Source organism: Leucoraja erinacea, chromosome 27 (assembly GCF_028641065.1).
Source record: "Leucoraja erinacea ecotype New England chromosome 27, Leri_hhj_1, whole genome shotgun sequence".
NCBI lineage: Eukaryota > Metazoa > Chordata > Chondrichthyes > Rajiformes > Rajidae > Leucoraja > Leucoraja erinaceus.
The window spans coordinates 3,740,418-3,765,363 of NC_073403.1; the positions used below are offsets into that span (position 1 = coordinate 3,740,418).

Consider the following 24,946-nt stretch of genomic DNA (forward strand, 5'->3'; position numbering starts at 1 on the left):
CGGGGATCAGGGGGTTTGGAGAGAAGGCAGGTACAGGATACTGAGTTGGATGATCAGCCATGATCATATTGAATGGCGGTGCAGGCTCGAAGGGCCGAATGGCCTACTCCTGCACCTATTTTCTATGTTTCTATATAAACTCTCATCCTGGCTAAACTTGCCACGTGCGTTCTCATCCAGTCTGTTCTTTCCTATAACATGGTGACCAAAACTGAACACAATGCTCTGAATGCAGCCTCGCCAATCAATGTCTTGTACAACTCTATGTGTAGGAAGGAACTGCAGATGTTGGTTTACACCGAAGATAGGCACAAACTTCTGTAGTATGGAACGATCCGATAGAACTCTATCCCAGGAGGGAAAGTGAAAACGCAAACTACATGAAACATGAAATTAAAGTGATGAGTGGAAAGGCACATCTCTGAGGATATGACATGGTCATCACACGCCTCAGCACTGGTGAGTAAGGCAAGGCAGCGCCTTTACCACCTCAGGCAATTGAGGAAATTCAGAGTGTCTCCGAGGAGCCTCCAGTGCTTCTACGCAGCGGCGGTGGAAAGCATCTTGTCCGAGAACATTACCATCTGGTTTGGGAATTGCTCTGCCAAGGACAAGAAGGCTCTGCAGAGAGTAGTGCGTTCGGCCGAACGCACTATGGGAACTTCACTCACCCCCCTGCAGGAACTATACAACAGGAGGTGCAACTCCAGAGCAAACAAAATCATGAGAGACCTCTTCCACCCCTGCAACGGACTGTTCCAGCTGCTACGGTCAGGCAAACGCCTCCGTTGTCATGCGGTGAGAACGGAGAGGTTGAGAAGGAGTTTCTTCCCAGAGGCAATTCGGACTGTAAACGCCTATCTCACCAGGGACTAACTCTACAGAACGTTTTTCCTTCTATTATTTATTATGTAAAAGAATATGTGTGTTATGATTGTGTTTATAATTTGTTTGGTTGTTTTGTTGTTTGTCTTTTGCACAAAAGTCCGCGAGCATTACCACTTTCATTTCACTGCACATCTCGTATGTGTATGTGACAAATAAAAACTTGACTTGACTTGACTTGAAATAGGCGCAGGAGGAGGGCATTCGGCCCTTCGAGCCAGCACCGCCATGCATTGTGATCATGGCTGATCGTCCCCTATCAATAACCCGTGCCTGCCTTCTCCCCATATCCCTTGACTCCACTAGCCCCTAGAGCTCTATCTAACTCTCTCTTAAGACATGCTTAGGGCATGTGCAAAGATTGGGGGGGGGGGGGGGGGGAATCAGTCTCAGTCTACCCCACGAGGAGTTGTACAGTTTGATAGCCACAGGGAAGAAGGATCTCCTGTGGCGGTCTGTCCTGCATCTTGGTGGAACCAGTCTGTTGCTAAAGTCTGTAACTCAGCGGCTCTCTGACAGGAAGGAAAGGTTTCGGGTCGAGACCCTTCCTCAGACTATAAACCTCTGTGCTCTGACTGATGAAGGCAGTAGTCTTTTAGTTTGCTGTGTATTTCGCAAGATTCTCACAGAGTAAGATTGTTATTAAATACCTAAGGAATCTGTGGCCGAGACAAGCTGACCTTGGAAGTTGCGCCTGAGTTCTGTGATGTGAGAAGCTTTTTATTATCACAGATAGTTTATGGCCTTGTCTTGTATCTCTGCTAATGTTACCGCGCTCTCCCATGCATGGCAAGAATTGTCCCCAGCTGCCTTTACTACTTGCTGTTCCAGATCGATGCTCCCTTCCAATTTCCCACTTGCCACCGAGTGTGAAAATATAAGCAGCATTCCCCTTCAGCTAACCCAGTTCGATCCTGACCACGGCTGCTGTCTGTATGGAGTTTGTGCCTTCTCCCTGTGACCTTCGTGGGTTTTCTCCGAGATCTTCCTCCTACATAGAAACATAGAAAATAGGTGCAGGAATAGGCCATTCGGCCCTTCGAGCCTGCACCGCCATTCAATATGATCATGGCTGATCATCCAAACTCAGTATCCCATCCCTGCCTTCTCTCCATACCCTCTGAACCCTTTAGTCACAAGGGCCACATCTAACTCCCTCTTAAATATAGCCAATGAACTGTGGCCTCAACTACCTTCTGTGGCAGAGAATTCCACAGATTCACCGCTCTCTGTGTAAAAAATGATTTTCTCATCTCGGTCCTAAAAGATTTCCCTCTTATCCTTAAACTGTGACCCCTTGTTCTGGACTTCCCCAACATCGGGAATAATCTTCCTGCATCTAGCCTTTCTAACCCCTAAGACGTGCAGGTTTGTAGGTGAATTGGCTTGGTATGAATGGAAACTTGTCCCTAGTGTGTGTGTAGGGTAGGTAGTGTTAGTGTGTGGGGATCGCTGGCTGGTGCGGACTCGGTGGGCTAAAGGGCCTGTTTCTGTGCTGTATCTCTAAACTAAACAAAGCAAACTTGCAGTTGTGTTGCACCTTTCATGACCTCAGCATATCCAAAAATGGCTTTCACAGCTATGGAAGGTAAACAAAAATGCTGGAGAAACTCAGCGGGTGAGGCAGCATCTATGGAACGAAGGAATAGGCGACATTTCGGGTCGAGACCCAAAGGGCTAAATCTAACTCTCTCTTGAAAACATCCAGAGAACCTGCCTCCACCGCCCTCTGAGGCAGAGAATTCCACAGACTCACCATCAGATTGAGATGGGAGAAGGAGAAATCGAGGTAGGAAACGGTGTGGACATTATAGTCGGCTAATCGCCTCTCGACAAGCGAGTAACGTGATGCCTTAAATTGGCTTTGAATGAAGGACGTGCGTGACGAGACTGTTGCTGCCACATGTCAGTCAGTTTGTAGTTCTATTCTGTCAAATACATTTGCAATCGGGTGAATGGTTAAATGCATCATCTGCCATCTTGCAGACCAAAGAGCGAATAACGCTTCTATATCTAACAGAGGCAGAAAGAATGACTTGGAGGTAATCGCCTTATTGGGAAGGCCTCTCACCTGCTGTCTATCTCCATTTAGTTTAGTTTCTTGTAGTTTAGTTTAGAGATACGGCGCGGAAACAGGCCCTTCGGCCCACCGAGTCTGCACCGACCAGCGACCCCCACACATTGCCCTACACACACTAGGGGCAATGCTTCAACTTATTACCAAGACCATTATTATCCTTCAAACCTGTACGTTTTTGGAGTGTGGGAGGAAACCGATGATCTCGGGGGGGGGGGGGGGGGGGGGGAAATGGGGGGAGTGGGGGGGGGGGGGGGGGGTAGTGGGGGGAGAAAGCCACGCGGTTCATGTGGAGAACATACAAACTCCGTACAGACAGCACCCATAGCCGGGATCGAACCCACGTCTCTGGCACTGCAAGCGCTGTAAAAGCAGCGACTCTACCGCTGAGCCACCCTGCTTCATTGGCCGGCCAAGAGAGGGCCGGGCCCAGGTGTAAAACTATTTCCATTGCACAGCAAAGGAAATAAAAATAAATTGAAAAACCTATCACCTACATTGGGAATAAATGACATGGAACATTAGATACATTTCTTAAATAACCTGTGCTTTGGAATAAAGAACATCGGTGTAGAGTCCACCCAAATACCGTGGCATTAACTGCAACGCACAAGGCCTGTTTTTCAGACCTGAATAAGTTCAAACCCACTTAACTCCAATCTGGTAATTCAATTTTTTCGCATTAAATTCCCACTTATTTATGTCACTTGAATCGAATCTTTGAATAATTCATTTCATCTTAACAACCTTGAAATATCAGCAGGTGGCCGTGATTGGCATAGATTCTGCCATTACAGGTAGCCAGGACCAAGCGCGATGAGTTACATCTCCCCATAGCATGGAAGGTGTAACTCCCATGCTGCCTTAGTGGCTGGCGCAGCGGTAGAATCGCTGCCTCACACCCCCAGAGACCCGGGTTCGATCCTGACTGCGGGTGCTGTCTTATACGGAGTTTGCATGTTCCCCCTGTGACTGCGTGGGTTTTCTCCAGGTGCTCTGGTTTCCTCCCACACTCCAAAGACGTGCAGGTTAGTGGACAAACTGGCTTCTGTGAGTTGCCTCTAGTGTGTGGGATAGTGAGTTTTGAATTTAGTATGTGTACAGGGAAAAGTTTTTGTTGCGTGCTAACCAGTCAGCAGAAAGACAATCGAGACATCCACAGTGTGCAGATACATGATACAGGGAATACAATGAGTTACATTTAGTGCAAGGTAAAGTCTGTTCAATGAAAGTCCTAGGGTCTCCAATGAAGGGAGATAGTAGCTCAGGCCCGCTCTCTAGTTGTTGGTAGGATGCTCCAGTTGCCTGATAACAGCTGGGAAGAAATCGTCCCTGAATCTGGATGTGTGCGTTTTCACACTTCTATGCCCTTTGCCCAATGGGAGTGTGTGGACAATTGTGGTCAGCATGAATTCGGTGGGCCGAAGGGCCTGTTTCCATGCTGTATCTCTGAACCGAATAGCGGAGTCGAGGAAACACTTTTTCTCACAGAGAGTGGTGAGTCTGTGGAATTCTCTGCCTCAGAGGGCGGTGGAGGCAGGTTCTCTGGATGCTTTCAAGAGAGAGCTAGATAGGGCTCTTAAAGATAGCGGATATGGGGAGAAGGCAGGAACGGGGTACTGATTGGGGATGATCAGCCATGATCACATTGAATGGTAGGTGCTTGTTCAAAGGGCCAAATGGCCTACTGCACCTATTGTCTATTGTCTAAACCAAACTACACCCAGTCCAAGAATTTTGGTAAATCCTACTTCTCTGTCTGGCCACATTTCAGCCCAACTTGTAACATACAACGATCTCCAGCATGAGGAAGGACTGTCAGCTGCCCCATGATCAAATGGCGGAACAGACTGGATGGGCCGAATGGCATAATTCTCATAAAGTCATGTTTTAGGACCAGAATTAGGCCATTCGGCCCATCAATCATGGCTGACCGATGTCTCCCTCCTAACCCCATTCTCCTGCCTTCTCCCCCATAACCCCTGACACCCGTACTAATGAAGAAACTATCTACCTCTGCCTTAAAAATATCCTGAATAATTCTGCTCCTTGTCTTTTGTCCTTGTGTGCACATGAGCGAAGGAAGAGATATTCATGTACAATTGACCAAAGGGGTAGTATTGAACCACAAATGTCTTTTTACCCATCTCCACCTCAAATGTGGCCTGACCCACAGAAACATAGAAACATAGAAAATAGGTGCAGGAGTAGGCCATTCGGCCCTTCGAGCCTGCACCGCCATTCAATATGATCATGGCTGATCATCCAATTCAGTATCCCATCCCTGCCTTCTCTCCATACCCCCTGATCCCTTTAGCCGCAAGGGCCACATCTAACTCCCTCTTAAATATAGCCAATGAACTGTGGCCTCAACTACCTTCTGTGGCAGAGAATTCCACAGATTCACCACTCTCTGTGTGAAAAATGTTTTTCTCATCTCGGTCCTAAAGGATTTCCCCCTTATCCTTGAACGTTTGTTCTGGACTTCCCCAACATCGGGAACAATCTCCCTGCATCTAGCCTGTCCAACCGCCTTAAGAGTTCCTCCACCACTTTGTGTTTTGATCAAGATTCCAGCATCTGCAGTTTCTTGTGTCTCCTCTACAAATACAAGCAAGGCGTTCCTCAGCTTAGTTGATTACTGAGGGAAATCTTCTTCTTGCGTGCCATCTAGTCAGTGGAAAAACTGTACATGAATATAATTAAGCTGTCCACAATGTACAGATACTGGATGAAGGGAATAACGTTTCGTGCAAAGGTGAAAGCCAGTGGAGTTCGATGAGAGGTCCAAGGGTCTCCAATGAGGTTAATGGGAGGTCAGGACCGCTCTCTAGTTGGTGATAAGGGTGGGTCCTATCATAGAAACATAGAAACATAGAAATTAGGTGCAGGAGTAGGCCATTCGGCCCTTCGAGCCTGCACCGCCATTTAATATGATCATGGCTGATCATCCAACTCAGTATCCCGTACCTGCCTTCTCTCCATACCCTCTGATCCCCTTAGCCACAAGGGCCACATCTAACTCCCTCTTAAATATAGCCAATGAACTGGCCTCAACTACCCTCTGTGGCAGAGAGTTCCAGAGATTCACCACTCTCTGTGTGAAAAAAGTTCTCCTCATCTCGGTTTTAAAGGATTTCCCCCTTATCCTTAAGCTGTGACCCCTTGTCCTGGACTTCCCCAACATCGGGAACAATCTTCCTGCATCTAGCCTGTCCAACCCCTTAAGAATTTTGTAAGTTTCTATTTTGTAAGTTTCTATAAGCTTATAAGTTCTATAAGTTTCTATATCAAATGCTTGATAACAGCTGAGATGGAACTATCACTGAATCTGGAGGTGTGCGATTTCACACTCCTGTACCTCTTGCCTGATGGGAGAGGGGAGATGAGTGACGGGGGGGGGGGGGGGGGGGGGGGGGGGGGTGAGACTGGTCCTTGATGATGCTGCTTGGCCTTGCCGAGGCAGCGTGAGGTGTAGATGGAGTCAATGGAAGGGAGGTTGGTTTGTGCGATTGTGCCCAACACACGTCCACAACCCTCTGTAATATCTTGGGGTCTTGCAAAATGAGTTAAGGGCCTGTCCCACTTACTCGATTTTTTTTTTGGCGACTTACGCCACCCGTCATAGTCGCAGCAGGTCGCCGAAAATGTTCAACATGTCGAAAATCCAACGGCGACCAGAAAAAGGTACGCCTCTTTGGGCGGCTACTCACCACCGTACAGGGGTCACGTGTCGACGTGTCGCGGCATGACGTGGCCTGTATTGTCGTGAGTAGTCGGGTAGTTTTCATCCGCCTGCTGCGACTATGGCGGGTGCTGGCAAGTCGCCGAAAAAAACGCATGAGTGGGACAGGCACTTTACAGTTTAGTGAATGAGCATTCTGAGCGACCATTCTGGTAGTGTGCAACATAGAAACATAGAAATTAGGTGCAGGAGTAGGCCATTCGGCCCTTCGAGCCTGCACCGCCATTCAATATGATCATGGCTGATCATCCAACTCAGTATCCCGTACCTGCCTTCTCTCCATACCCCCTGATCCCCTTAGCCACAAGGGCCACATCTAACTCCCTCTTAAATATAGCCAATGAACTGGCCTCAACTACCCTCTGTGGCAGAGTTCCTGAGATTCACCACTCTCTGTGTGAAAAAAGTTCTTCTCATCTCGGTTTTAAAGGATTTCCCCCTTATCCTTAAGCTGTGACCCCTTGTCCTGGACTTCCCTAACATCGGGAACAATTTTCCTGCATCTAGCCTGTCCAACCCCTTAAGAATTTTGTAAGTTTCTATAAGATCCCCTCTCAATCTCCTAAATTCTAGCGAGTATAAACCAAGTCTATCCAGTCTTTCTTCATAAGACAGTCCTGACATCCCAGGAATCAGTCTGGTGAACCGTCTCTGCACTCCCTCTATGGCAATAATGTCCTTCCTCAGATTTGGAGACCAAAACTGTACGCAATACTCCAGGTGTGGTCTCACCAAGACCCTGTACAACTGCAGTAGAACCTCCCTGCTCCTATACTCAAATCCTTTTGCAATGAAAGCTAACATACCATTCGCTTTCTTTACTGCCTGCTGCACCTGCATGCCTACCTTCAATGACTGGTGTACCATGACACCCAGGTCTCGCTGCATCTCCCCCTTTCCTAATATGCCACCATTTAGATAATAGTCTGCTTTCCCGTTTTTGCCAACAAAATGCATTCACTGGGAGGAGTGACCCTCACTTTCCCTCTCTCTCCATCCCTCCCCCGTCCTAGTTCTCTGACCAGTCTTGATTAAATGTTACTTCTGCATGCCTCGTTGTCAGCTTCCCCTCGCTAACAATGATCTATTTTACAATTTCCTTGGACCTCTTCCACTTTGATCTCTCGTTTTCACGCCTTACCCTTCCATATCTCGGTGTCTCCCTCTCCCCTGACTCCCAGTCTGAAGAAGGGTCTCGACCCGAAACGCCTCCTTCTGCCTTGTCCCACTGATTTACTCCAGCCTTTTGTGTCTCTCGCCATGAGAAGCACTCACTGCAGCTCCTGTATCTGTGGCTGTGATGAGATATGTCTATGATAGTCCTCTGGTGAGTTAAACATCTGCAGTTGAAGATTGTGTGATTCCACACATGCAAATCATTCCTGCTGTTCACAAGTTGGATGTGATCCGAGCGATGCTCGCTGGAATAAATCCCAGTAATTATTAACTAGTCAGTATTGTCTAACACATTTGTCTGCATGTAAATCAGGCCCCATTAAAACAAGGCTCGTGTTTTATTTAGCATCTTTTGCAGCGTTGGTTTCATGCGGTGCATGGAGCCAAATTGCACAACCTGGTATCTTAACATAGAAACATAGACAATAGGTGCAGGAGTAGGCCATTCGGCCCTTCGAGCCTGCACCGTCATTCAATATGATCATGGCTGATCATCCAACTCAGTATCCCGTACCTGCCTTCTCTCCATACCCCCTGATCCCTTTTGCCACAAGGGCCACATCTAACTCCCTCTTAAATATAGCCAATGAACTGGCCTCAACTACCCTCTGTGGCAGAGAGTTCCGGAGATTCACCACTCTCTGTGTGAAAAATGTTTTTCTCATCTCGGTCCTAAAGGATTTCCCCCTTATCCTTAAACTGTGACCCCTTGTCCTGGACTTCCCCAACATCGGGAACAATCTTCCTGCATCTAGCCTGTCCAACCCCCTAAGAATTTTGCACTTTTCTATAAGATCCCCCCTCAATCTTCTAAATTCTAGCGAGTACAAGCCGAGTCTATCCAGTCTTTCTTCATATGAAGTCCTGACATCCCAGTCAGGACTGAGTCACAATCGGCCAGTTGATCTGCCAGAGAGGACACAGAGTGCTGGAGTAACTCGCTGGGCCAGGCAGCATCTCTGGAGAACATGGATAGTCCACAAGTCCACACCCTTCTTCAGACCTGTTCCCGAAACGTTGGATACTGAAAGGCCTGGGTAGAGTGGACGTGGAGAGGATTTCCCCCAGTGGGAGAGTCTCGGACCAGAGGACACAGCCTCAGACTAAAAGGACGCACCTTTAGAAAGGAGATGAGGAGGAATTTCTTTAGTCAGAGGGTGGTGAATCTGTGGGATTCATTGCCACAGACGGCTGTGGAGGCCAAGTCAATGGATATTTTTAATGCAGAGATTGAAAGAATCGTGATTAGTAAAGTATGTTAGGGGTTATAGGGAGAAGGCAGGAGAATGCAGTTAGAAAGAAAGATAGATCATCCGTGATTGAATGGTGGAGGAGACTTGATGGGCCGAATGGCCTAATTCTGCTCCTAGGACTGATGAACATGTCACTTCTGTCACCTATCCATGTTCTCCAGAGATTCCGCCTGACCCGTTGAGTTACTCCAGCACTTTGTGTCTGCTGAGTTACTCCAGCACTTTGTCTTTTTTTTTTGTAAACCAGCATCTGCAGTTCCTTGTGCCAACATTGACCTGCAATAAATATTGATTGGGATGTTCAACGGTTATTGCTTTCGATTTTAATGTAGACTTTAGCGACACAGCGCAGAAACAGGCCCTTCAGCCCATCGAGTCCTCGCCGACCAGCAATCACCCCGTACACTAGTACTATCCCACAAACTGAGGACCATTTGCAATTTTACCAAAGCCAATTAACCTTCAAACCTGCACGTCTTTGGAATGTGGGAGGAAACCGGAGCACCCGGAGAAAACCCATGCGGTCACGGGGAGAACGTGCAAACTCCACACAGACAGCAGCCATAGTCAGGATCGAACCAGGGTCTCTGGTGCTATGGACCTAGTGTAAATATACAAAGGGCCGAATCAATTGGAAGGGCCAAATGGACTCATTAGCAGTAATAATGTTTCGATTATTCTGTAATTTTCTTGTTTGATATAGTGATGTGCTGTGTTTAAGAAGGAACTGCAGATGCTGGAAAAATCGAATGTAGACAAAAAAGCTGGAGAAACTCAGCGGGTGAGGCAGCATCAATGGTCTCATTGAATGGCGGTGCTGGCTCGAAGGGGCCGAATAGCCTTCTCCTGCACCTATTGTCTATTGGAGCAAAGGAATAGGCGACGTTTCGGATCGAGACACTTCTTCAGACTGATGTCGGGGGGGGGGGGGGGGGGGGGGGGGGGGGGGAGGGTTGCCTCTTCCTTTGCTCCATAGATGCTGCCTCACCCGCTGAGTTTCTCCAGCTTTTTTGTGCCCCTGGTGATGTGGTATCATTTATTTCCAGAAGAAGGAGAAGGCAGGAACGGGGTACTGATTGGGGATGATCAGCCATGATCACATTGAATGGCGGTGCTGGCTCGAAGGGGCCGAATGGCCTACTCCTGCACCTATTGTCTATTGTCATTGGAGCAGGTGGATTGAGTTTTGGAATGGAATACTGATTCAGATTCAGATTCAGATTCAATTTTAATTGTCATTGTCAGTGTACAGTACAGAGACAACGAAATGCATTTAGCATCTCCCTTGAAGAGCGACATAGCAAACGATTTGAATAAATGACTGCATTGGCCCAGGGACATTTTTTGCTTGCACTCCCAATGTATACAAAGAGCAGCCACCTCTGACTCTGACAAAGCATGTCGGCTCCCTGTTTTGTTCTCCCCCCCCACCCTCCCCTACAGCGGTTCTCCCCCACGCCGGTTCCCATGTTACTCAGAAGAGATGACAAAGCAGTTTCTTGTGCTATACACCAGGGTGCAATGAAGTTCCTTGTTTCTAGGGCCCGGTGGAGAAAAGAGAACAAAATTCCATTCGGCAAGACGAGGTGTAGGATGGGGGAGTGCTGTAAAAAGGAGAGCCCTCTTTTGGAACAGACGAATGCAGATCCTGTTTGCTGGCCCAGGTAAACTATTCCATGCAGAGACAAAGAACCGCACCTGCTGGTTTACACCAGAGATGGACACAGAGTGCTGAAGTAACTCAGCGGGCCAGGCAGCATCTCTGGAGACAAAGGAGTGGGTGACGTTTCATGTGGGGACCCATGGGCATTTTTCACACAGAGAGTGGTGAATCTCTGGAATTCTCTGCCACATAATGTAGTTGAGGCCACACAGTTCATTGGCTATATTTAAGGGGGAGTTAGATGTGGCCCTTGTGGCTAAAGGGATCAGGGGGTATGGAGAGAAGGCAGGTACAGGATACTGAGTTGGATGATCAGCCATGATCATATTGAATGGCAGTGCAGGCTCGAAGGGCCTACTCCTGCACCTATTTTCTATGTTTCTATGTTTCTAGAGCAGGGGCGGGGAACCTTTTCATGTTTGAATGCCGCATTAAGTTAGCTGTAATCTAATAAGGCTCCATGCAAGAAACTTCAATTCGATATACTTCCAAATGTACATTCTTTCGTTAAAATAGTCCTCATGACTTACTAATGTTTTGATTGTGGCAACCGGTCTGGGGAGGATTATTTTTGTTGAATCTTCTTTCACTCTTCGGTATTTTAAATACGTTCATTTTAAGATCAGCCATGATCATATTGAATGGCGGTGCAGGCTCGAAGGGCCGAATGGCCTCTACTCCTGCACCTATTTTCTATGTTTCTATGAAACCCTTAAAAATAGCCATTTAGAACGGAGTAAGCCATTTAGAATGGAGACGAGGAATCACTTTTTCTCCCAGAGAGCAGTGAGTCTGTGGAATTCTCTGCCTCAGAGGGCGGTGGAGGCCGGTTCTCTGGATGCTTTCAAGAGAGCTAGATGGGGCTCTGAAAAATAGCGGAGTCAGGGGATATGGGGAGGAGGCAGGAACGGGGTACTGATTGGGGTTGATCAGCCATGATCACATTGAATGGTGGGTGCTTGTTCGAAGGGCCAAATGGCCTCTACTCCTGCACCTATTGTCTATTGTCTAAACTAAACTAAACCCAGTCCAAGAATTTTGGTAAATCCCACTTCTCTGTCTGGCCAAATTTCAGCCCAACATTAACATACAACGGTCTCCAGCATATTCAGCGGCGGTGCTGGCTCGAAGGGCCGAATGGCCTACTCCTGCACCTATTGCCTGTTGTCTATTGCCTGTTGACCCTTCTTCAGACTCTGAATCCAAACAATTTTGAAATATGTAGGAAGGAACTGCAGATGCTGGTTTAATCCGAAGATTGGCACAAAAAGCTGGAGTAACTCAACGGATCAGACAGGTAGCAATGGCCTGTATCCGTTATCATCGTTGTTTTATTTGCATATCTTTCATTTGTTCTATATATTAGAAACATAGATACATAGAAATTAGGTGCAGGAGTAGAGGCCATTCGGCCCTTCGAGCCTGCACCGCCATTCAATATGATCATGGCTGATCATCCAACTCAGTATCCCGTACCTGCCTTCTCTCCATATCCCCTGATCCCCTTAGCCTTATTCTCTGGATCACTGTCTATATCTCAGTGAGTTACAGCAAAAGGTTGAATAAGTTAGGGCTTTATTCTCTGGAGCGCAGAAGGTTAAGGGGGGACTTGATAGAGGTCTTTAAAATGATGAGAGGGATAGACAGAGTTGATGTGGACAAGCTTTTCCCTTTGAGAATAGGGAAGATTCAAACAAGAGGACACGACTTCAGAATTAAGGGACAGAAGTTTAGGGGTAACATGAGGGGGAACTTCTTTACTCAGAGAGTGGTAGCGGTGTGGAATGAGCTTCCAGTGGAAGTGGTGGAGGCAGGTTCGTTGGTATCATTTAAAAATAAATTGGATAGGCATATGGATGAGAAGGGAATGGAGGGTTATGGTATGAGTGCAGGCAGGTGGGACTAAGGGAAGAAATTTGTTCGGCACGGACTTGTAGGGCCGAGATGGCCTGTTTCCGTGCTGTAATTGTTATATGGTTATATGGGTGCGGAGGCATCTATGGAGCGAAGGAAATAGGCAACGTTTCGGGCCGAATAGGAACCATTTCAGGAAATAGGCAACGTTTCGGGCCGAAACCCTTCCATATATATATATATATATATATATATATCTATCTCTGCCTTAAATATTAAATAGAATAGAATAATCTCATCAGTTCACAAACTCGAGGAGCAGAATTAGGCCATTCGGCCCATCAAATCTACCCCATCATCCAATCGTGGCCAATCTATCTCTCCCTCCTAACGCCATTCTACTTATGGTAGACAAACGTGCTGGAGAAACTCAGCGGGTGCGGCAGTATCTATGTATCAAAGGAAATAGGCAACGTTGCCTATTTCCTTCGCTCCATGCAAAGAGTTGAACAATCTCCACTATAGGAAATAGGCAACGTTTCGGGCCGAAACCCTTCCGGGTTTCGGCCCGAAACGTTGCCTATTTCCTTCGCTCCATAGATGCTGCTGCACCAGCTGAGTTTCTCCGGCACTTTTGTCTACCTTCGATTTTCCAGCATCTGCAGTTCCCTCTTGAGCACTGTCCTATATCTCTTGTTTCCCTCTCCCCTGACTCTCAGACTGAAGAAGGGTCTCGACCCGAAACGTCACCTATCCTTGTTCTCCAGAGATACTGCCTGACCCGTTGAGTTACTCCAGCGCTTGCCGTCTATCCAACCTGCTCCACGGCTTGAGTGAAAGAAGTGAAAATTCTCCCAGTGCTTTGGCCAGCATTGATCTGGTGCTAATGGCCACAGCAAGCAATCGACGAAACTTTGCTATAATTCCTAATTGATGGTCTTTGCTAAGTATACGTGTTGGGTCGAAGATGTCCACATTGAGGACGGCTGAAAGATAGAGATTCAACGATTTAAGGATTTAATGATTCACTGACTGAATTATTTTCTGTTGTCAAATGTACCAAGGTAGAGTGAAATGCCTTGTTGTGCATGCAGCCATGATCACATTGAAAGGCGGTGCTGGCTCGAAGGGCCGAATGGCCTACTCCTGCGCCTATTGTCTATTGTCTAACCTGGTAAAATCACACAGCAGACCTCACTGGGGCAGGGCACAAATGTCGCCACGGTCCTGGTGCCGACAAAGATACCAAAGTTCAGTTCCTCAAAGTCCATCAGGGGTTGGACAGGCCAGATGCAGGAAGATGGTATTGCAGTGTAAACCTGCTTCTGCAGTAACTTCCTACACAGCTAATCCTCTCCACCCTATAGGGTGATTTCACGAAAGGTCACTGGAGCGTAGATCCGCACCCACGTGACCGAAAATCTGAAGTGGAGGACATGCTATACATCCGGTACATGTTAGTGAATGGGAAAACACGCACTTTCACACCGGTTAAAAACATCGAAAACGGCCAGTTTTTGAGCTGCAATTTACTGTGCCAGTCGGGGTGACCGTGAGGCACAGCTACCTAGATTTACAGTCCAAAAAAAAGATAGAAACTAAGGTAAAATCAAGAGGGAGCTGAAGGTGCAAATCCAGCAGAAATGACCAGCGGACATTTGCCGTGGAGATTTAAAGATCCAAAATATCGGGAATTATCGCGTTTGCTCGCTGCATTTCATCAATAAAGATAAAAAAAGCCAATAATGCCTTACTTTTGATGAAATGCAGCGAGCAAACGCGATAATTCCTGATATTTCGGATCTTTAAATCTCCACGGCAAATGTCCGCTGGTCATTTATCCAGTTTAAGGATAAAGGGGAAGTCTTTTAGGACCGAGATGAGAAAAACATTTTTTACACAGAGAGTGGTGAATCTGTGGAATTCTCTGCCACAGAAGGTAGTTGAGGCCAGTTCATTGGCTATATTTAAGAGGGAGTTAGTTGTGGCCCTTGTGGCTAAAGGGATCAGGGGGTATGGAGAGAAGACAGGGATGGGATACTGAGTTGGATGATCAGCCATGATCATATTGAATGGCGGTGCAGGCTCGAAGGGCCGAATGGCCTACTCCTGCACCTATTTTCTATGTCTCTATGATCATTCCCAATCAGTACCCCGTTCTTGCCTTCTATCCATATCCCCTGACTCCGCTATTTTTAAGAGCCCTATCTGGCCCTCTCTTGAAAGCATCCAGAGAACCGGCCTCCACCGCCCTCTGAGGCAGAGAATTCCACAGACGCACCACTCTCTGTGAGAAAAAGTGTTTCTCCTTATGACTCCTTATTCTTAAACTGTGTGTGTGGCCCCTGGTTTTGTGGAAAGACGACGTTACAAGGGGCCACATAACCTGCCTGGTGGAGGGACAGGTTGAGGCGAGACGAGAAAAGCGCAGTTGATCAATGTTTTTCAACTGTAGAGCCGTGGCTGATTCTTCCCGGCCTGGTTGTCTTGGAAACAATATCAATATGTTTTGCTTCTGAGTTGAAGTGCCTGTCAAGATGGCTATTGGGATGCAGGGAGTGTTTGCAGTAGGTGTGAAACTGTCTCTGTGTGTAGCATGCAGATAGTTTAATTGCATCACTCCAGCGCTGAGAGCTCCAGGGAACTTGGAAAAGACGTACGTGATATCGTGCATTCTGCAGCGTGATTTCTTTGTAATCAGATTATAAAATCATGAGAGGAATCATCTGGAAAAGGGGAGATACAACGGGATTTGGGGGGTCCTTATACATCAGTCTATGAAAGTAATCATGCAGGTACAGCAGGCAGTGAAGAAAGCGAATGGCATGTTGGCCTTTATAACAAGAGGAGTCGAATATAGGAGCAAAGAGGTCCTTCTGCAGTTGTACAGAGCCCTAGTGAGACCACACTTGGAGTATTGTGTGCAGTTTTGGTTCCCTAATTTGAGGAAGGACATTCTTGCTGTTGAGGGAGTGCAGCGTAGGTTCACCAGGTTAATTCCTGGGATGGCGGGATTGTCATATGCTGAGAGAATGGAGCGGCTGGGCTTGGACACTCTGGAGTTTAGAAGGATGAGAGGGTATCTCATTGAAACTCATAAGGTTGTTAAAAGCTTGGACACACTAGAGGCAGGAAACACGTTCCCGATGTTGAGGGAGTCCAGAACCAGGGGCCACAGTTTAAGAATAATGGGTAAGCCATTTAGAACGGAGACAAGGAAACACTTTTTCTCATAGAGAGTTGTGAGTGTGTGGAATTCTCTGCCTCACACGGTTCTCTGGATAGCTCCAAGAGAGAGAGCTAGATAGGGCACTTAAAGATAACGGAGTCAGGGGATATGGGATGAAGGCAGGAACGGGGTACTGATTGTGGCATGATCATCCATGATCACATTGAATGGTGGTGCTGGCTCGAAGGGCCGAATGGCCTATCCCTGCACCTTTTGCCTATTGGCTATTGTCTCCATCACACAGGAGAAGGATAGCACATGCATAGAAACATTGAAACATAGAAAATAGGTGCAGGAGGAGGCCATTCGGCCCTTCGAGCCTGCACAGCCATTAATTGCGATCATGGCCGATCGTCCCCAATCAATAACCCGTGCCTGCCTTCTCCCCATATCCTTTGACTCCACTAGCCCCTAGAGCTCTATCAAACTCTCCCTTAAATCCATCCAGTGAATTGGCCACCACTGCCCTCTGTGGCAGGGAATTCCACAAATTCACAACTCTCTGGGTGAAAACGTTTTTTCTCACCTCAGCCTTAAATGACCTCCCCTTTATTCTAAGACTGTGTGTGGCCCCTGGTTCTGGACTCGCCCAACATTGGGAACATTTTTCCTGCATCTAGCTTGTCCAGTCCTTGTATGATTTTATATGTTTCTATAAGATCCCCCCCCTCATCCATCTAAACTCCAATGAATACAAGCCTAGTCTTTTCAATCTTTCTTCAAAGGACATTTAGTATCAATCCTGAGTCGCCCTTAAGTTGTGTCGGGGGACTGGAATCAGGTGAAGATCAGGTTAGCCAAAGTACATAAGGTAGATCAGGTGAGGGTTTGGGGTTGTGGAATTCATGGGTGTCTCTATGAAAATATAAATCAGCACCTAGGGTTCTTTACTACATATTATGTTCTAAATTCAACCAGAACTAGGAAATGTTAATTGTGGTCATTAAATAAACCTGGAATAAAATATCAGGTACTTACAAAGGTGACCATGAAACTATTGGTTTGATATAAACACCTGCCTGGTTTGAACTACCTGCTAGGACAAAGGTCTCCTGCCCTCAGTCAGCTTGTGACTTGGATGCAATGTGGTTACCTCTCAGCTTCCTCCTTGTTAGAATTTAGAAGATTGAGGGGGGATCTTATAGAAACGTACACAATTCTTAAGGGGTTGGACAGGCTAGATGCAGGAAGATTGTTCCCGATGTTGGGGAAGTCCAGAACAAGGGGTCACAGTTTAAGGATAAGGGGGAAATCTTTTAGGACCGAGATGAGAAAAATATTTTTTGCGCAGAGAGTGGTGAATCTCTGGAACTCTCTGCCACAGAAGGTAGTTGAGGCCACAGTTCATTGGCTATATTTAAGAGGGAGTTAGATGTGGCCCTTGTGGCTAAAGGGATCAGAGAATATGGAGAGAAGGCAGGAATGGGATACTGAGTTGGTTGATCAGCCATGATCATATTGAATGGCGGTGCAGGCTCAAAGGGCTGAATGGCCTACTCCTGCATCTAATTTCTATGTTTCCTTGTTTCTACTGATGGGATACTGAGGGGGTAGGTAACACTGACCAGTTGTGTCGGAAGGAACTGCAGGTGCCAAAGATTAAACCAAAGATCAGACGCAAAGTGCTGGAGGAACTCAGCGGGGACAGGCAGCATCTCTGGAGAAAAGGAATAGGTGACGTTTTGGGTCGAGACCCTTCTTCAGAGTGAGAGTCAGGGGAGAGGGAAACTATAGAGGTACGGAAAGTGACAGGACAAATCACAGCCGGCACTGATGACTCGAGAAAGGTGGAGCCCACAATGGTCCCTTGTTGGCTGTGGACGAGATGATAATGAAGGGATACAAACAGTGAAACTAGCAAGACCACTCGGGTGGGGGTGGGAGGGACGGAGAGAGAGTGGATGCAAGGGTTTACTTGAAATTAGAGAAATCAGCATTCATACTGCTGGGTTGTAAGATGCCCATTTGCCCATCTGGGTTTGTTCTCATGGTGTTGGGGGTACATCATGAAGGGGCTACGATATTACCGAGATTTCTATGTCACACATGCCTCATCTGGAGAGGATCAGTGGGGGGTGTGAGGGTGAGGAGGTGAAGGGATTGGCATTTTATTGATGCTACTGAATCAGAAACTACAGTTGGCACAACAGAGACATTCAAGAGATTTGGTGCCAACGCAAAACCTGTAACTCCCATATGAAGGTGCTGCAGAGAACGCAACACATAACACTTGGCAGTTAGTGCAGGTTCCTAGTATCAGTGACACATTATGGAGCTGAAATGGAATCTAGTCCTTGTCTTCTATGATGTTCTCGGCTTGTACTCGCTTCAATTTAGAAGATTGAGGGGGGATCTTATAGAAATGTACAAAATTCTTAAGGGGTTGGACAGGCGAGATGCAGGAAGATTATTCCCGATGTTGGGGAAGTCCAGAACTAGGGGTCACAGTTTAAGGATAAGGGGGAAATCTTTTAGGACCGAAAACATTTTTCACACACAGAGAGTGGTGAATCTGTGGAATTCTCTGCCACAGAAGGTAGTTGAGGCCACAGTTCATTGGCTATATTTAAGAGGGAGTTCGATGTGGCTCTTGTGGATCAGGAGGTATGGAGAGAAGGCAGGGATGGGATACTGAGTTGGATGATCAGCCATGATCATATTGAATGGCGGTGCAGGCACGAAGGGCCGAATGGCCTCTACTCCTGCACCTATTTTCTATGTTGAAGAGAGAACTGTAGATGCCAGAAATATCGACGGTAGACAAAAATGCTGGAGAAACTCAGCGGGTGAGGCAGCATCGATGGAGTGATGGAATAGGCGACGTTTCGGGTCGAGACCCTTCTTCAGACCATATCTCTGATGGTTACTTTCTGCTTTCTTCCTTGATCTGTTCAATTAATTTAATCAATCTCTGTAAAGCACTTTGGTTCAAATACTGGTTTTGTTGAAAAGTGCTATATAAATAAACATTATTATTATTATTATTATTATTATTATTATTATTATTATTATTATCATCAATTTTGTCCAGGTCTGTTTTTTTTTTTTCTTCATTAAATGAAAACTTGAGCCTTAAAATACTTTTGAATTTTAATTTGACTTTGAAAATGTTTTAAAACAGCTGCAAATGAGAACACGATTTAGTTGACCAACCAGTCTAGGTCTTGGATTAGGTTGGTATCCACCATGGCTCCCCCTCCCTTTAAAAATGCAACAAAACTACACAGATTCTGATGTGGATGAGAAGCTCAGAACAGCCCATTGAACTGAGAGAAGCCCATTGAACTAACATAACAATCCAAAACTTTCTACCTCATTGGTGACCATCGGACTATCTTCGATCGGAGTCTTCTGACTTTACCTTGCAATAAGCACTGATCCCTTATTCAAGATTCAAGATTCAAGAGAGTTGATTGTCATGTGTCCCAGATAGGACTATGAAATTACACAAAAAAGCTGGAGAAACTCAGCGGGTGCAGCAACATCTATGGAACGAAGGAAATAGGCAACGTTTCGGGCCGAAACGTTGCCTATTTCCTTCGCTCCATAGATGCTGCTGCACCCGCTGAGTTTCTCCAGCTTTTTTGTGTACCTTCGATTTTCCAGCATCTGCAGTTCCTTCTTAAACAAAGGGCAATGAAATTCTTGCTTTGCTTCAGCACAACAGAATAATGTAGGCATGAATACAGAACAGATCAGTGTGTCCATATACCATTGTATAAATATATACACACATGAATAAATAAAACAGACAAAGTGCAAATAAACAGATAATGGGCTACTAATGTTCAGAGTTTTGCTTGAGTTGAGTTTAATAGCCTGATGGCTGTGGGGATGTAGCTATTCCTGAACCTGGGTGTTGCAGTCTTCAGGCTCCTGTACCTTCTACCTGAGGGTAGCAGGGAGATGAGTGGCCAGGATGTTGTGGGTCTTTGATGATACTGCCAGCCTTTTTGAGGCAGCGACTGCAATAAATCCCCTCGATGGTAGGGAGGTCAGAGCCGATGATGGACTGGGCAGTGTTTACTACTTTTTGTATTCTTTTCCGGTCCAGGGCGCTCAAGTTGCCGAACCAAGCCACGATGCAACCGGTCAGCATGCTCTCTACTGTGCACCTGTAGAAGTTAGAGAGAGTCCTCCTTGACAAACCGACTCTCCGTAATCTTCTCAGGGAGCAGAGGCGCTGTCATGTGTCTGTATACTGTGAATGACTCGATTGTAATCATGTATTGTCTTTCCGCTGACTGGTTAGCAGTTAGCACACAACAAAAGCTTTTCACTGTACCTCGGTGCACGTGACAATAGACTGAACTGACCTGTGAGTGGTGCAGTGGTAGAGTTGCTGCCTTATAGCGTCACAGACCCGGGTTTGATCCTGACTGCCGATGCTGGAATTTCTCCGGGTGCTCCGGTTTCCTCCCACACTCCAATGGCGTGCAAGTTAGAAGGTTAGATGGCGTCTGCAAATCGTAAATTGTCCCTTGCGCGTAGGATAGTCCTAGTGTACGGGCGATTGCTGGTTAGTGCGGACTCGATAGGCCAAAGGTCTTGATTTCATGCTGTATTTTATGTCTGGTTTGGGCGGCGCAGCGGTAGAGTCGCTTGCAGCACCGGACACCGACTATGGGTGCTGTCTGTCTGGAGTTTGCACGTTCTCCCCGTGACTGCATGGGTTTCCTTCGAGATCTTCGGTTTCCTCCCACACTCCAAAGACGTACAGGTTCGTTGGGAAGATGGCTTGGTACAAATGTAAATTGTCCCTTGCGTGTGCAGGATAGTGTTAGTGTGCGGGGGGGCGGGGGGGTCGCTGGTCAGCGTGGACTCAGTGTTTCCGCGCTGAATCTGCAAACTGAGCTGAAACTAAAGCCGGCATTGGAAGTCTAAACCCTGATGTGTGCTGGCTCTAGATAATGAATGTGTCGGACACCAACCACAGAGTGAAACGTTAGGAATGTACATTGCACGAGAGCAGCGGTGAAGCTGACCAGAGTCTTTAAGTGCCTTTTAATACCGATGCAGAAGTTCAATTGTGATGCCGTCAAATTAATCTGGAATGAATGGAGTGGAAGAAGCTTGCCCTTGGGACCGCCAGCTCACACACACACACAATGGATCCCCCAATGGGACCTTTAACAATCTCTGGTACCGACAAGCAGGAATCCATTGCAAGGTCTTTACATTTTGCCATAATTAATTTGTTTTCTAATTAACTGTGTTACACGGGGTGACAATTTGTGTTGATTTGGGTTCTGTGAACAACAGGTCTAAAGGGGAAGTCAATTCAGCCTGGAGATCATAGAAACTATATAGAAACATATACATTAGGTGCAGGAGTAGGCCATTCAGCCCTTCGAGCCTGCACCGCCATTCAATATGATCATGGCTGATCATCCAACTCAGTATCCTGTACCTGCCTTCTCTCCATCCCCTCTGATCCCTTTAGCCACAAGGGCCACATCTAACTCCCTCTTAAATATAGCCAATGAACTGTGGCCTCAACTACCTTCTGTGGCAGAGAGTTCCAGAGACTCACCACTCTCTGTGTGAAAAATGTTTTTCTCATCTCGGTCCTAAAGGATTTCCCCCTTATCCTTAAACTGTGACCCCCTGTCCTGGACTTCCCCAACATCGGGAACAATCTTCCTGCATCTAGCCTGTCCAACCCCCTAAGAATTTTGTAAGTTTCTATAAGATCCCCCCTCAATCTTCTAAATTCTAGCGAGTACAAGCCGAGTCTATCCAGTCTTTCCTCATATGAAAGTCCTGACATCCCAGGAATCAGTCTGGCGAACCTTCTCTGTACTCCCTCTAAGGCAAGAATGTCTTTCCTCAGATTTGGAGACCAAAACTGTACGCAATACTCCAGGTGTGGTCTCACCAAGACCCTGTACAACTGCAGTAGAACCTCCCTGCTCCTATACTCAAATCCTCAAATCCTTTTGCTATGAACAACCGGTCGAAAGGGGAAGTCAATTCAGCCTGGCGATCATAGAACCCAGATTCTAGAACATAGATTATAGAATCTAGATTAGAAAACCTAGAATTATAGAGCCTGGATTGTAGAAACTAAAACCTCATTATAGAATGTGCAGGGAGAAATTGCAGATGCTGGTTTAGACCTAAGATAGACATAAAAAGCTGCAGTACCTCAGCGGTCAGGCAGCATCTCTGGAGAAAAGGAATAGGTGACGTTTCGGGTTGAGACAATTCTTCAGACTCCCGCCTTTCAGTCCCCAATGTCCATGCAGAACATGATGCCAAGTTAAACTAATCTCCTCTGTCCACATATGATCCATATCTCTCCATTCCCTGCATATCCATATGCCTGTCTTTAGTCAGTGGGTGGTGAATCTGTGGAATTCTTTGCCACAGGAGGCTGTGGAGGCCAAGTCAATGGGTATTTTTAAGGCAGAGATAGATAGATTCTTGATCAGTACGGGTGTCAAGGGTTACGGGGAGAAGGCAGGAGAATGGGGTTTGCAGGGAGTGATAGATCATCCCATGATTGAATGACAGTTGATTTGATGGGCCGATTGGCCTAATTCTTCTCCTATCACTTATGAAGGAGTGGTGAATCTGTGGAATTCTCTGCCACAGAAGGTCGTTGAGGCCACAGTTCATTGGCTATATTTAAGAGGGAGTTAGATGTGGCCCTTGAGGCTAAAGGTATCAGGGGGTATGGAGAGAAGGCAGGGATGGAATACTGAGTTGGATGATCAGCCATGATCATATCGAATGGCGGTGTAGGCTCGAAGGGCCGAATGACCTCTATTCCTGCACCTATTGTCTATGTTTCTATGAACATGAACTATTGCATATCTGATTAGTATGGGTGTCAGGGGTTATGGGGAGAATGCATCAGGAGAATGGGTTCAAGAAGGAACTGCAGATGCTGGAAAATCAAAGGTAGACAAAAGTGCTGGAGAAACTCAGCGGGTGCGGCAGCATCTATGGAGCGAAGGAAATAGGCAACGTTTCGGGCCGAAACCCATAGGGTTTCGGCCCGAAACGTTGCCTATTTCCTATAGTGGAGATTGTTCAACTCTGCGTGGAGCGAAGGAAATAGGCAACGTTGCCTATTTTCTTCGCTCCATAGATGCTGCCGCACCCGCTGAGTTTCTCCAGCACGTTTGTTTACCATAAGTAGAATGACGTTAGGAGGGAGAGATAGACCGGCCACGATTGGATGATGGGTTAGATTTGATGGGCCGAATGGCCTCATTCTGCTCCTCGAGTTTGTGAACTGATGAGATTATTCTATTCTATTTAGAAACATAGAAACATAGAAATTAGGTGCAGGAGTAGAGGCCATTCGGCCCTTCGAGCCTGCACCGCCATTCAATATGATCATGGCTGATCATCCAACTCAGTATCCCGTACCTGCCTTCTCTCCATACCCCCTGATCCCCTTAGCCACAAGGGCCACATCTAACTCCCTCTTAAATATAGCCAATGAACTGTGGCCTCAACTACCCTCTGCGGCAGAGAGTTCCAGAGATTCACCACTCTCTGGAATTAATATTTAAGGCAGAGAACGTTGCCTATTTCCTTCGCTCCATAGATGCTGCTGCACCCGCTGAGTTTCTCCAGCTTTTTTGTGTAACCTTCGATTCTCCAGCATCTGCAGTTCCCTCTTAAACACTAGATATATTTTTGATTAGTACGGGTGTCAGAGTTGATGGGGAGGAGGCAGGAGAATGGGGTTAGGAGGGATAGATAGATCAGCCATGACTGAATGGCGGAGTAGACTTGATGGGCAAATTCTTCTCCTGTAAAATATTGCCCACAGGACTGGAAAGGAGTTCAAACCTTCTCAACGTCTTTGTTTTTGTGTGGGTGCAGCTTTGCTGATTCTTGTACACTTCTGGCATGGCTGGGCACTGCCAGCTTGTAATTATATTGTGCCATCTGTCATCAAGCTGGTCAAATTTGTGCAAAACCCTCGGGCATTAGGCAGGCGAGTAATACAGATTACAGAGTGAAGGAAATTGATCAGAGTCCAAGGCTGGAAGACTGAAATATAGAGTCATAAAGCATGGAAACAGGCCCAACTTGCCCACACCAGCCAACACGTCCCAGCTACACTAGTCCCACCTGCCTGCGTTTGGCCCATATCCCTCCAAACCCGTCCTATCCATGTACCTGTCCAACTGTTTCTTAAACGCTGGGATAGTCCCAGCCTCTGGCAGAGGCAGTCTGAAGAAGGGTTTCGGCCCGAAACGTTGCCTATTTCCTTCGCTCCATAGATGCTGCTGCACCCGCTGAGTTTCTCCAGCACATTTGTGTACCTACCTCCTCTGGCAGCTCGTTCCATACACCCACCGCCCTTTGTGTGGAAAAAGTTACCCCTCAGAATCCTATGAAATCTGTTCTCCTTCAGCTAAAACCCTACTCTGGGCAAGAGACCCTGTGCATTAATCCGATCTATTCCTCTCATGATTTTGTACACGTCAATAAGATCACCCCACAACTGACTGCGCTCCATGTTGTATCTATAAAACTAAACTAAACTAAATGGTCCCAGTCTACTCAACCTCTCCCTGTAGCTCAGACCCTTAAGTCCTGGCAACATAATTGTAAAAATGTGAGACTTCAGCCAGAGAAGTCCCTGGCAGGGGCAGAGCAAAGTGTAGGGTGGGTGGAATGGCACAATTCATTTGGCCCATGCCAACATCTCTCCGACACTACCAGCCCAGCACCATGGTGGCCTGCTCTCTTGTCAGTGTGTTCTGCCCAGTCACTTTGCCAAGGATGCCCTTTTAGGAAGGGGAGGAGGAGAAATTTCTCCAGTCAGAGGGTGGTGAATCTGTGGAATTCTTTGCCACAGAAGGCTGTGGAGGCCAAGTCAGTGGGTATTTTTAAGGCAGAGATAGAGCATACTGTAGATAGATTCTTGATTAGTACGGGTGTCAGAGGTTATAGGGAGAAGGCAGGAGAATGGGGTTAGGAGGGCGAGATAGATCAGCCATGATTGAATGGTGCAGTATAGTTGATGGGCCGAATGGCCTAATTCTACTCCTATCGCTTATGATCTTATGACTGTAATATATGAATAATAGTTCCT

The 24,946-nt window shown here is 46.8% G+C and overlaps 1 protein-coding gene across 5 annotated transcripts in view; it reads left to right on the top strand.

The window, feature by feature from the left end:
• srcin1a (SRC kinase signaling inhibitor 1a) overlaps positions 1-24,946 on the top strand; it is a 322,417-nt gene that overhangs the window by 57,874 nt on the left and 239,597 nt on the right. For 4 of the 5 annotated variants that reach the window (XM_055656821.1, XM_055656827.1, XM_055656829.1 and 1 more), the window contains exon 2: positions 10,678-10,800. The exons of the other annotated variant lie outside the window; for it this stretch is intronic. In XM_055656821.1, the coding sequence (XP_055512796.1) occupies positions 10,776-10,800 (25 nt within the window). In that variant the 5' untranslated portion in view covers positions 10,678-10,775. The remainder of the gene's footprint in view (positions 1-10,677; positions 10,801-24,946) is intronic. 5 annotated transcript variants of the gene reach the window in all.